This window comes from Amblyomma maculatum, chromosome 4, assembly GCF_055883805.1.
Source record: "Amblyomma maculatum isolate TAMU_Amacu chromosome 4, ASM5588380v1, whole genome shotgun sequence".
NCBI classification, from domain to species: Eukaryota; Metazoa; Arthropoda; class Arachnida; order Ixodida; family Ixodidae; genus Amblyomma; species Amblyomma maculatum.
Genome location: NC_139347.1, coordinates 93,955,800 through 93,969,529, shown reverse-complemented (window position 1 = coordinate 93,969,529; position 13,730 = coordinate 93,955,800). Strand labels below are relative to the sequence as shown.

Genomic DNA, 13,730 nt, shown 5'->3' with positions numbered 1-13,730 from the left:
ATGAACATGATGCTTCCGTGCGCTTCAATCACAATGATAATACTGCGTAAACAAGGCTTTCAATATTTCGCGGCACTGCGAAGATGACTGTGCTTTAGTTAGAGACGTTAATGCGAATATGATACGACTGTCCTTAAAGATAGCCTTCCTGATTGGGGAAACCATTGAGACATCACTTAAAAGATAAAAGCCGCATCCCATGACAACACGCATGAACATGATGGTTCCGTGCGCTTCAATCACAATGATAATACTGCGTAAACAAGGCTTTCAATATTTCGCGGCACTGCGAAGATGACCGTGCTTTAGTTAGGGACGTTAATGCGAATATGATACGACTGACCTTAAAAATAGCCTTCCTGATTGGGGAAACCGTTGAGACATCACTTAAAAGATAAAAGCCGCATCCCATGACAACACGCATGAACATGATGCTTCCGTGCGCTTCAATCACAATGATAATAGTGCGTAAACAAGGCTTTCAATATTTCGCGGCACTGCGGAGATGACTGTGCTTTAGTTAGAGACGTTAATGCGAATATGATACGACTGACCTTAAAAATAGCCTTCCTGATTGGGGAAACCGTTGAGACATCACTTAAAAGATAAAAGCCGCATCCCATAACAACACGCATGAACATGATGGTTCCGTACGCTTCAATCACAATGATAATACTGCGTAAACAAGGCTTTCAATATTTCGCGGCACTGCGAAGATGACCGTGCTTTAGTTAGGGACGTTAATGCGAATATGATACGACTGACCTTAAAAATAGCCTTCCTGAATGGGAAACCGTTGAGACATCACTTAAAAGATAAAAGCCGCATCCCATGACAACACGCATGAACATGATGGATCCGTGCGCTTCAATCACAATGATAATACTGCGTAAACAAGGCTTTCAATATTTCGCGGCACTGCGAAGATGACTGTGCTTTCGTTAGAGACGTTAATGCGAATATGATACGACTTACCTTAAAAATAGCCTTCCTGATTGGAGAAACCGTTGAGACATCATTTAAAAGATAAAAGCCGCATCCCATGACAACACGCATGAACATGATGGATCCGTGCGCTTCAATCACAATGATAATACTGCGTAAACAAGGCTTTCAATATTTCGCGGCACTGCGAAGATGTCTGTTCTTTCGTTAGAGACGTTAATGCGAATATGATACTATGACCTTAAAAATAGCCTTCCTGATTGGGGAAACCGTTGAGACATCACTTAAAAGATAAAAGCCGTATCCCACGACCACACGCATGAACATGATGGTTCCGTGCGCTTCAATCACAATGATAATACTGCGTAAACAAAGCCTTCAATATTTCGCGGCACTGCGAAGATGACTGTGCTTTCGTTAGAGACGTTAATGCGAATATGATACGACTGACCTTAAAAATAGCCTTCCTGATTGGGGAAACCGTTGAGACATCACTAAAAAAATAAAAGCCGCATCCCATGACAACACGCATGAACATGATGGTTCCGTGCACTTCAATCACAGTGATAATACTGCGTAAACAAGGCTTTCAATATTTCGCGGCACTGCGAAGATGACTGTGCTTTCGTTAGTGACGTTAATGCGAATATGATACGACTGACCTTAAAAATAGCCTTCCTGATTGTGGAAACCGTTGAGACATCACTTAAAAAATAAAAGCCGCATCCCATGACAACACGCATGAACATGATGGTTCCGTGCGCTTCAATCACAATGATAATACTGCGTAAACAAGGCTTTCAATATTTCGTGGCACTGCGAAGATGACTGTGCTTTAGTTAGGGACGTTAATGCGAATATGATACGACTGACCTTAAAAATAGCCTTCCTGTTTGGGGAAACCGTTGAGACATCACTTAAAAGATAAAAGCCGCATCCCATGACAACACGCATGAAAATGATGCTTCCGTGCGCTTCAATCACAATGATAATACTGCGTAAACAAGGCTTTCAATATTTCGCGGCACTGCGAAGATGACTGTGTTTTAGTTAGAGACGTTAATGCGAATATGATACGACTGACCTTAAAGATAGACTTCCTGATTGGGGAAACCGTTGAGACATCACTTAAAAGATAAAAGGCGCATCCCATGACAACACGCATGAACATGATGGTTCCGTGCGCTTCAATCACAATGATAATAGTGCGTAAACAAGGCTTTCAATATTTCGCGGCACTGAAAAGATGACTGTGCTTTAGTTAGAGACGTGAATGCGAATATGATACGACTGACCTTAAAAATAGCCTTCCTGATTGGGGAAACCGTTGAGACATCACTTAAAAGATAAAAGCCGCATCCCATGACAACACGCATGAACATGATGCTTCCGTGCGCTTCAATCACAATGATAATACTGCGTAAACAAGGCTTTCAATATTTCGCGGCACAGGGAAGATGACTGTGCTTTAGTTAGAGACGTTAATGCGAATATGATACGACTGACCTCAAAACTAGCCTTCGTGATTGGGGAAACCGTTGAGACATCACTTAAAAGATAAAAGCCGCATCCCATGACAACACGCATGAACATGATGGTTCCGTGCGCTTCAATCACAATGATAATAGTGCGTAAACAAGGCTTTCAATATTTCGCGGCACTGAAAAGATGACTGTGCTTTAGTTAGAGACGTGAATGCGAATATGATACGACTGACCATAAAAATAGCCTTCCTGATTGGGGAAACCGTTGAGACATCACTTAAAAGATAAAAGCCGCATCCCATGACAACACGCATGAACATGATGGTTCCGTGCGCTTCAGTCACAATGATAATACTGCGTAAACAAGGCTTTCAATATTTCGCGGCACTGCGAAGATGACTGTGCTTTAGTTAGAGACGTTAATGCGAATATGATACGACTGACCTTAAAAATAGCCTTCCTGATTGGCTAAACCGTTGAGACATCACTTAAAAGATAAAAGCCGCATCCCATGACAACAAGCATGAACATGATGGTTCCGTTTGCTTCAATCACAATGATAATACTGCGTAAACAAGGCTTTCAATATTTCGCGGCACTGCGAAGATGACTGTGCTTTCGTTAGAGACTTTAATGCGAATATGATACGACTGACCTTAAAAATAGCCTTCCTGATTGGGGAAACCGTTGAGACATCACTTAAAAGATAAAAGCCGCATCCCACGACCACACGCATGAACATGATGGTTCCGTGCGCTTCAATCACAATGATAATACTGCGTAAACAAGGCTTTATATATTTCGCGGCACTGCGAAGATGACTGTGCTTTCGTTAGAGACGTTAATGCGAATATGATACGACTGACCTTATAAATAGCCTTCCTGATTAGGGAAACCGTTGAGACATCACTTAAAAGGTAAAAGCCGCATCCCATGACAACACGCATGAACATGATGGTTCCGTGCGCTTCAGTCACAATGATAATACTGCGTAAACAAGGCTTTCAATATTTCGCGGCACTGCGAAGATGACTGTGCTTTAGTTAGTGACGTTATTGCGAATATGATACGACTGACCTTAAAAATAGCCTTCCTTTTTGGGGAAACCGTTGAGACATCACTTAAAAGATAAAAGCCGCATCCCATGACAACACGCATGAACGTGATGGTTCCGTGCGCTTCAATCACAATGATAATACTGCGTAAACAAGGCTTTCAATATTTCGCGGCACTGCGAAGATGACTGTGCTTTCGTTAGAGACGTTAATGCGAATATGATACGACTGACCTTAATAATAGCCTTCCTGATTGGGGAAACCGTTGAGACATCACTTTTAAAAGGAATTGTGTTCTTTGAAAAACAAAGGAGGCCAATTCATTATTATGTGCATAGAGACTGCATTAGCACCATGCAATGCAGAGGCATAGTCTCCGCTACACCCTGATGACGCTGTAGTAATCCCGATCGCCATCAGCTCGCGCGCCAACCCGAAGAGGTAAACGAAGTGGAGCCGGAGCCTTGTTGGCACTGCACTGTTGATTCGTACGCTACCCCCATCGCTTTGGTTTGCGGACGTTGCTTGCGGTCTTGGTGCTCCAATAAACACCTTACACTTGGTGGAGGTTTGGTCGTCGCCCCAGTCCTCCTCGCAAATTTCACCCTGGAACTTCGGAACCGCACGCTACCGCCTTTGGTCACAACCATGCAGGACGCTCCCAGCCAACCATCGACGCCCATCCCTGCCACTCCTGCCACCATTTTCTGTCCCTGAACACAACGCCCCCGTGACCCACCTTTCTTCAGTGGTACCGACGACCACGACGTTGACGACTGGCTGGCCTCTTTCGAGCGCGTCAGCACTTACAACCGCTGGGACGATTCCATAAAACTGAGCAACGTCCTCTTCTACCTCACGGACGTGGCGAATCTGTGGTTTCGAAACCACGAAGCCGATCTTCCGACGTGGTCTGTTTTCAAGAAGAACTTCGCGGATGTCTTCGGCCGTCCTGCGGTACGTAAACTCCGCGCCGAACAACGCCTCCATGCACGGCTTCAACGTCCCGAAGAAACGTTTACTAGCTACATTGAGGACGTGGTTGACCTCTGCAAGCTGGTCAATCCGTCCATGCCCGAGCCCGAAAGAGTCACACATGTTCTAAAAGGTCTCACTGATGATGCGTACTATATGATGTCGGCCAGGGACCCTACTTCCGTATCCGACATTATAACCCTGTGCCAGAGGTTTGACGAGCTACGAAAGCAACGCGCTTCTACGCGGCGGGCTGCCACACCTGCCGGCATTGCTGGCTTGGCACTGGCTACGCCGTCTGCGGAACAGTCTCAATTTATGCAGAATATCCAAGACTTCATCCGCGAAGAAGTTGCACGCCAGCTGTCCCTCCTCCATCCAGTTCAGCCAACCGTGTGCACTTCGCAATTAGCGCCGGCCAACGCGCCATCCATCTCGCCGGCTATCCTCCAAGTTATCGAGGAGAAAGTCGCCGAAGCGCTGCCTTCTAATGTTCCCATCGCTCCTGTGCAAGCCCCACTCACTTACGCTAAAGTAACCGCTGGAACGCGCGGTCCGCTTCCAACATCGTCTTACCAGAACGGCCCAACATTTTATGCTCCACCTCGTTTCATGGCCCCTCAGTCTCCGATCGCTCGACCGCGACGCTGCATTACGAACCCATGGCGAACCGCCGACAATCGCCCAATTTGCTATGCTTGCGGGCTCCCGGGTCACGTCGCTCGCCTTTGCCGTCAGCGCCCGCTTCATCCTGAGAACACAGCCCGTCAGTACCACTACGATCCCGAGCCGCCCTTGAGCAACGTCTCTTCCGGATCGTCGCCACCTCGGGCTCAGTACTCGACACGCCGTTCGCCTTCGCCTCGCCGACGTTCCATTTCGCCAATGCTCCGGCGACAGGGCCCTACGAAGGGGAAAACTAAATGCCGCAGTTCCGGAGGCAAGAACTGCGCGTTTGACGAACTCGTTAAGTCCTCCGCCTTCTCCCGCCAACGTCATTGAAGTGTTCGTAGAAGGTTTTCCCGTTCTTGCGCTGGTGGATACAGGTGCTGCCGTTTCCGTAATTAGTGATGCCCTTCGCCGCAAAATTCGCAAAGTCACGACGCCGCTTTCTGCCTTTTCGCTTCGTACGGCCAGTTCAGAGCGCATCACCCCTGTGGCAGCGTGCACGGTACGAGTTTGCATCAAAGACATTACGTATCTCGTCGAGATGGTGGTGCTTTACGACTGCTCCCACGACATCATCCTCGGCTACGACTTTCTGTCAACTCACAGTGCTGTGATTGATTGTGCCCGTGCTGAAGTTGAGCTTTCCCCTGTGTGTAATGTTTCCCTGTGTGACCCGTCTGTGCGCCCTGCTAAACTCCTTGTAGCTGCAGACACCGACATTCCTCCCTTCTCTTCTGTTCTCGTTCCCCTTATTTCGACATCTGCCCTCCCTAGTCACGTTCTCTTTACGCCCAAACTCGCCTCCGCCCACCATAACCGCCTCCTTCTTCCTTTCGCCGTTCTAACAATTTCTGATGGCAGCTGTGTCATCTATGCTTCCAACCCTTTTCCCTGCCCAACGGCTGTTCTTCGCGGGGAGTGCCTCGGCTACATTGAAGAGCTCGACCCTGATCGCACTTACATGTTCTCCGAACCTGAAGTTTTTCCTCACGTCGCTGCCCTGACGTCTTGTGCTGCTACGAGTGATGAGCTTCCTGTCGACGCCCTTCATCGAGCTATCGCGACCGACCTTCCGTCCGCCCAACGGGACCAAATAGTCGCCCTCCTTCAGCGCTTCAGTGCATCTTTTGACGTGTCCCAGCCTTCCTTGGGCCGCGCCTTGACCGTTTCTCATGCAATCGACACTGGTCCTCATGCTCCCCTGCGGCAGCGACCATATCGCGTGTCGCCCACTGAGCGCCGCGTCATTCGTGACAATGTCGCCGATACGCTTCAACGGGGCATCATACGACCATCTCATAGCCCTTGGGCCTCCCCCGTAGTGTTGGTGACGAAGAAAGATGGCACGATCCGCTTCTGTGTGGACTACCGGCGTCTGAATAAGATAACCCGCAAAGATGTTTACCCACTACCACGAATTGACGACGCGCTAGATTGTTTGCAAGGAGCGGAGTTCTTTTCGTCGCTAGATTTGCGCTCTGGCTATTGGCAAGTACCGATGGCTTCCGCTGACCGCCCGAAAACAGCCTTCATCACTCCCGATGGCTTGTATGAATTCAATGTGATTGCGTTCGGACTGTGCAACGCCCCCGCCACCTTCGAGAGAATGATGGATAACATTCTCAGTGGGCTCAAATGGGAAACGTGTCTTTGTTATCTAGATGACATTGTCGTTTTCTCGAAAGATTTCCCTTCCCACCTTCTGCGCCTTCAGCTTGTCCTTGCGTGCCTTACTGAAGCCGGCCTACAGCTCAATTTGAAGAAATGTCACTTTGCCGCTACCAAGCTCACAATACTTGGTCATGTCATATCCAAGGATGGCGTTCTCCCGGATCCTACAAAACTTCGTGCCGTCGCAGACTTCCCCAAGCCCACAACCTTGAAAGAACTTCGAAGTTTTATCGGCCTATGTTCGTATTTCCGCCGTTTTATCCGCAACTTCGCCAGTATCATCGCCCCTTTAACGCAACTTCTCGCCGGAGGCCCGAACCTTTCCTCTTGGTCACCAGCCTGTGATGCTGCGTTCAGTACACTACGCCGTCTACTGGTCTCTCCCCCTATACTCCGCCATTTTGACCCTGCCTGCTCGACCGAAATACACACTGATGCAAGCGGCGTAGGTCTGGGCGCTGTTCTTGCTCAACGGAAAGCTGAATATTCCGAGTATGTCGTCAAGTACGCTAGTCGTACCCTCACGAAAGCGGAATCGAACTATTCTGTGACCGAAAAGGAGTGCCTGGCCATCATATGGGCCATTACCAAGTTTCGTCCTTATATTTACGGTCGCCCATTCTACGTTGTTACCGACCACCACGCGCTCTGTTGGCTATCCTCCCTCAAAGACCCCTCCGGCCGCCTCGCCCGTTGGGCGTTACGTCTTCAGGAGTACGATATCCACGTCATCTATCGATCTGGACGCAAGCACACCGACGCTGATGCCCTTTCCCGTTCACCGCTTCCTAACGACTCGACGGCTGGCTTCGTTTGTGCCTACGATATGTCGCCGCTCATCATTACCAACATGAAATGTGAGCAGCAGAAGGATCCATGGATATCCTCCCTCTTAACATTCCTGTCTACGCCCGCAGAGCTGTCTCCGTCACGTGCACTTCGTCGTCAGGCCCACCACTTCGCCACTCGTGATGGACTTTTATACCGCCGCAATTACCATCCTACAGGGCGAAAGTGGCTTCTCGTGATTCCGCGACATCTCCGTGCTAAAATCTGCGCCTCTTTCCACGCCGATCCCCAATGCGGCCATGCAGGTGTCATGAAAACCTATTCTCGACTGCGTATGAGATATTACTGGCGCGGTATGTACCGCTTCATTCGTCAGTACATCCGATCCTGTACCGCCTGCCAACGTCGCAAGAATCCATCCCCTCAGCCAGCCGCTCCGTTGCAGTCATTGCCTTGCCCCAGCCGCCCTTTTGACCGTGTCGGTATCGATCTGTATGGCCCGCTTCCGACCACGTCGGCTAACAACCGCTGGGTCATCGTAGCCGTTGACCACCTAACCCGTTACGTGGAAACATCGGCCTTGCAGTCTGCCACCGCACGGGATGTTGCTTCGTTCATTCTGCATCGCCTCGTTCTTCGTCACGGCGCACCAAAAGAATTGATCAGTGACCGCGGACGTGCGTTTCTTTCCGACACTGTCGAAGCCCTCCTCAAACAGTGCCAGATCATTCACCGGAGCACCACAGCGTATCACCCCCAAACGAACGGCATATCTGAGCGATTTAATCGCACTCTTAGTGACATGCTAGCCATGTACGTTGATAGCGCTCACTTTAATTGGGACCAAGTGCTGCCTTTCGTTACGTACGCCTACAATACGGCTACGCAGACTATGACTGGGTTCTCCCCCTTCTTTCTTTTATATGGTCGTGAACCCACGTCCACCATGGATACTATCCTGCCCTACCACCCCGACGCTTCAGAGACCACTCTACTGTCTGAAGCGCACACATTTGCCGAAAAATGCCGACAATTGGCGCGCTCCTTCACAACGGAGAACCAGGCTCAACAAAAGCATAACCGGGACACTACAAATCCAGCGCCTTCATATCCCTCAGGTGCCCTCGTTTGGCTCTGGGTGCCTTCCTCTGCACCCGGCCTCTCATCCAAGCTCCTATCGCGCTATCATGAACCTTACCGCATTCTCGAACAATCTTCTCCCGTCAGTTACGTAGTAGAGCCCTTGAACCCATCTCCAGATCATCGCCGCCGCGGCCGAGAAACTGTACATGTCGACCGCCTCAAGCCGTATTATGATCCCCCTACCCTTTCCTCACCATGAGTCGCTAGGATGGCTCCTTTTCCGCCGGGGGGTATTGTAGTAATCCCGATCGCCATCAGCTCGCGCGCCAACCCGAAGAGGTAAACGAAGTGGAGCCGGAGCCTTGTTGGCACTGCACTGTTGATTCGTACGCTACCCCCATCGCTTTGGTTTGCGGACGTTGCTTGCGGTCTTGGTGCTCCAATAAACACCTTACAACGCTAAAGTCAGCGATAGAGGCAGATCACTTATCAGAGACTGCATTGGTGCAGCCGATACTTAGCAATTCTCGCCGCGCGGTTCTAGCAGAAGCTACACTTCGTAGCTACTTCTTACCCTAAAGAAGGATATTCTGAAAACAGCTTTCATTATTTAAACTTTCAGTGGTATAAGAAATATATAACCCTCAGGGATAATTTAGAAGGAGAGCGACAACAATAAAAATATGAGCCTGTGTAGAAGTACGGGTAATCCTTTTTTTTTTTTTCTTGAAACCAGCGCTGCCGTAAGGAATAAAAGAAAAAAGCAACGAAAGTCATCGTGGTTTGTTGTTAAAGCTATGACGGGCTCCAGGAAGTCAGGCCAAAATGCAGCAACGTTAAATCATGTTTTCTGTATATAATGCTGGGTAAACGCTCACAGCAGGCACACTACTTAGTTACCAATCTTATATGCGCGTCGACGCGTCCGTTGTCGAAGGTGCGATATCAAATACACCAAATACCACATGCGCCCTGTAATCAAACAGCCAATTTCGATTTGGCATTTTCACTCCAATTTTCTTTCTCAAGACCGTGTGACGCTGCTTACAAACTTTTTAAAACCGAATTTTGCTCTCCTGTTTTAAACATTGAAGTAGGGCTTCTAGAGTGCCTTATCATTTTTTTTGTTTCTTGTTGTATTACTAACATAATGTCGCTATTCTTAAAAAGAAAAATTCAGCAACGTTTACCTAATCTGTCATCCGGATTTTGTTATAACAGCTGCCGCGGTGACTCAGTGCTGCCGGTGTTCCTTCGCCGACCGCAACGTCCAAGATTGCAGGCCGGCCGCCGGCCGTTGCGGGTATATTTCGAGGAAGAAGAAATTACAAACACGACCATTTTACGTGCGATGTGAGAGATTACTGACGGTCAGCAGATAATTCTGATTATCTGTAATCGTCCGCTGAGGGGTCTATGTAGTCCCCGTTCAGATATTGAACGCCACATTCCGCATGCATAACAAATGCATGCGGAGTGCATCTGACATGCATTCTTGCTTGTCAAATTACCGCCAAATTTTCATGACATGCACGTATTGTAGAAGACTAGAACACATAAATTTGAAACATTTGACAGAATATACAGAATCAAATAATTTACTTCATCCAAATCAGCATGGCCTTCCACACGGACTCTCAACAGTGGCACAACTCGTAAAAACCGTTCATAACCTAACTCAAAGCATTAATGACCAGCTACAGGTAGACATAATATTTATGGACTTTACAAAAGTGTTCGATCGCGTCTCCCACGTTAAATTACTTCGCAAGCTAAACAGCCTTCTTGGGGGCGGCGCCCTTGTTCGCTGGATCGAAGATTTTCTTTCAAACCGCTTCCAGTACGGGGAATAAAATAACCGCTTCTCCGATATTGCGGAGTTCCTCGGGGCTCTGTCCTGGTCGCACTTCTGTTTATATTGTACATTGATGGCATAAAGTTGACGTGACCTATCGCCTTTTTGTAGACGACTGCATACTTTATCATACCGTAAGTGAGGACCGAGTAAAGTTGAATAATTGTCTACATAGGGTAGTGCAGTGTTGTGCAGATTGGCCAATTGTGGTATACTCTGATAAAACTGTTTGCGTGACCGTATCAAAAAAACACTCAAGCCTGCTGTTTCCGTACGGCTTTAATGGCGCCATTCTTGAAAATGTTATTCAGTATAAATACTTGGGCGTGGTCATTACATCCGATATTAGCTGGAATGCTCACATACAACATGTAGCTAAACAAGCTCTGAACAAACTGTTCTATACCAAACGCACCCTATCGCATTCCACCAGCCAAATAAGACAGCTCGCTTATGTCCCCCTTATCAGACCGGCGCTCGAATATGCCAACATAGTATGGTTTCCACATAGCAAAAGCCACGTTCGCATGCTCGAAAGAGTACAAACAAAAGCGGTCAACTTTATAAGCGAACCTTTATAAGCGCACAGATTCACCTACTGAACTCCTTTCCCGCGCCGGTCTCGCAACTTTCGATGTCCGGGCCAAACTTCAACATCTAAAATTCTTATACGCAGTTTTACACAATGCGCTACAGCTGAATCCCGCCGTTTTCATGAGGTACAAAAACACCAGACCGACGCGACATAAGCACGACTTCACACTAGAAAAAGTATTTTGTAACAATGATACTTTTCGCTTTCCTTATTTTCCACGAGTTGTCTGGGAATGGAATTCGTTAAACCGTACTATTATTGGCAAGCCTTAAATAGAAACATGCCCCGCCGGGGTGGCACAGTGGTTACGGCGCTCGACCACTGTTCCCAAGAACGCGAGATCGAATCCCGGTCTCGGCGGCCGCTTTTCGATGCAGGCGAGAAGGAAGGCGCCCGTGTGCTGTGCGATGTCAGTGCACGTTAAAGAACCCCAGGTGGTCGAAATTTCCGGAGTCCTCCACTACGGCGTATCTCATAGCCTGAGGTGCTTTGGGACGTTAAACCCCACAAACCAAACCAAACCAGTTTGCTAATGCTCTGGAAGAAACAGCGTGACCAAAACTCTTTTTTTTTTTTTTTTTTACAACCAACACCTGTGAAGAACCGTTGGGAAAACTAACGTAATATACCATGTACTGCAACCGCCTGTGTTTTATGTATGTTTGGTTCCTGTATGTTGCCTGACCTGCATTGCACCTGTTTTTAAGAGTACCATTATCTCACTTCTATAATGATCCCAGCAGGAATTGACAGTTTTGTGAAATAAGTAAAATAATAAAACATACCCAAGCGGGATTAATCGGCGTTTTGCCTGTAATAAGGCTGCATTTTAACAACCTGCTCATCCGGTTACCTGTGCACACGTTCAAGCATAAGGCCTGTGACAGATATGCAAACTAGGTGTACCTGCTGTTTCCATTATTAGCATACACTTGTACACGTATTTTAATTTACGCTACATAACACTCGCATGGGACAGTGAGAGCGGCATACTGCTCCGAAGCGATGGCCTACAGGTCATAGCGTTGGCCTCGCATTCGGGAGGACCTGTGAACGCCACTGCGTGCTGATTGATTTTCTGATCCTCCCGGCCTGCTTCTTCGCTTTTGTGGGACGGAATGCTTGGGAACAGATGGAGTGGAAGACCCATTTTTCCAGCATTTCACTCCTCAGAAGTCAAGTACCAGGCTAGGGGAACGTTTGCACTCATTGCAGTGTTAAACCTGACTCCAACAATCGGTGTATTTCATCGGGCAAGTGCGTCACTGCTATCATTTTTTTTTCTTTCATGTGCCAATGCAGCACCAGTCTCTTCCAAGCTGGAGAACTTCATCGGTTTGAACGCTACGTCAGCCACGCTTAGGCTGGACCTGTGGCAGTCGGGCGGGTGTCCGATCCTTCACTTCGGCGTGCACATCAGGCCTACAGGCCCCGGACAACAGCCGCAACAGCAGCAGCAGCAGCAGCAGCCCTGGAAGCTGGTGTCTGATGCCGTCCCCGCGCACCAGAGGCATTTTGAGCTGCGCCACTTATCGCCGGGAAGGGAGTACGAGGTGCGGGTCAGCGCCTACTCCGATGCCGGAACCACCGAGGCCGACTACACCTTCAGAACGCTCAACCGGTCGCACATGGGTTAGCAGATATGCTTATTTTTCGATTTCACCGCGCATGGATAGGTATCACCTTCGGCAAGCAGATACTGTTATACTAGCCAGCCATGTTTGAACAAAGTTTAGTCAGTTTTTTACATCTATGAATTTTGACCGCTTACCTCGAAGTGGACTCCGTATCACATTTTGCGCTCTTTGTAGATTCATGCGTAATTTTACGATTGCTTGCTAACTGCGTTATTTTTTTAGCATTGTATCGTTATTGCTTTTCGTGTTTCAGGTAAAACAAAAACGGACCCTACATTAACGTAGTTGCCCTAATGGTATAAATGAACGAATTTGCAAGTACACCTACAAGAAAGTGCATCTTTAATTTGCTTTGGAAAGGCATATGTTTTATTTTGATTCTTCCAGTTATATCGAAGATATTTATTTTATAAAAGTTGAGAACCTGAAGGCGTCAGTATCGGCTGCTGCAGGAGACTTGGAAAGCAGAAACCATATGCTTTGCAACAGAATATGAAAACTTGAGTTCATTCTAAAAATAGCCAAGTTATCGGTACCGATGTCAACGATGGTGCCAATGAAACAGCGTCAGAAATGGAATCAACATTGCCACATCGCTAGCATAGTTAACTCGACATTCCTCTCTACACACTGGTGGATATGTCAGTACGTTATCCTTTGTGTGTTGGACATTTATGCATACCTTTACGCTGGCCACTGACGGGAGTAGCCGTACTTGCAGGTGAGCTTCCTCGCAATTCTATTCTGTTGCCGTCATTTCGTACCAAGTCTTATTCTGCAAATCCGTAATATTTTAGCCAGGTATGCCACCAACTTTGCTGCTTAGCCAAAACCCCAAAGCTTAGAAACTTTGGGTTCTTGCTCCGAGTGTTGGAAATTTCTTTACTTCGCATCTTCGAAGGTTTTTCTTCGTTTAATAAAAGACGGGCGACTGCCAGCAAGTGAAGCATGAACCCTCGTGTGGGTGGATTA

General features: G+C 47.8%; 1 protein-coding gene across 1 annotated transcript in view; it reads left to right on the top strand.

The window, feature by feature from the left end:
* The window catches only part of LOC146191684 (cell adhesion molecule Dscam1-like), a 396,722-nt gene that overhangs the window by 371,634 nt on the left and 11,358 nt on the right, over positions 1-13,730 (top strand). Inside the window, exon 22 of the mRNA XM_084602201.1 lies at positions 12,424-12,753. Coding sequence (XP_084458327.1) covers positions 12,424-12,753 — 330 coding nt within the window. The remainder of the gene's footprint in view (positions 1-12,423; positions 12,754-13,730) is intronic.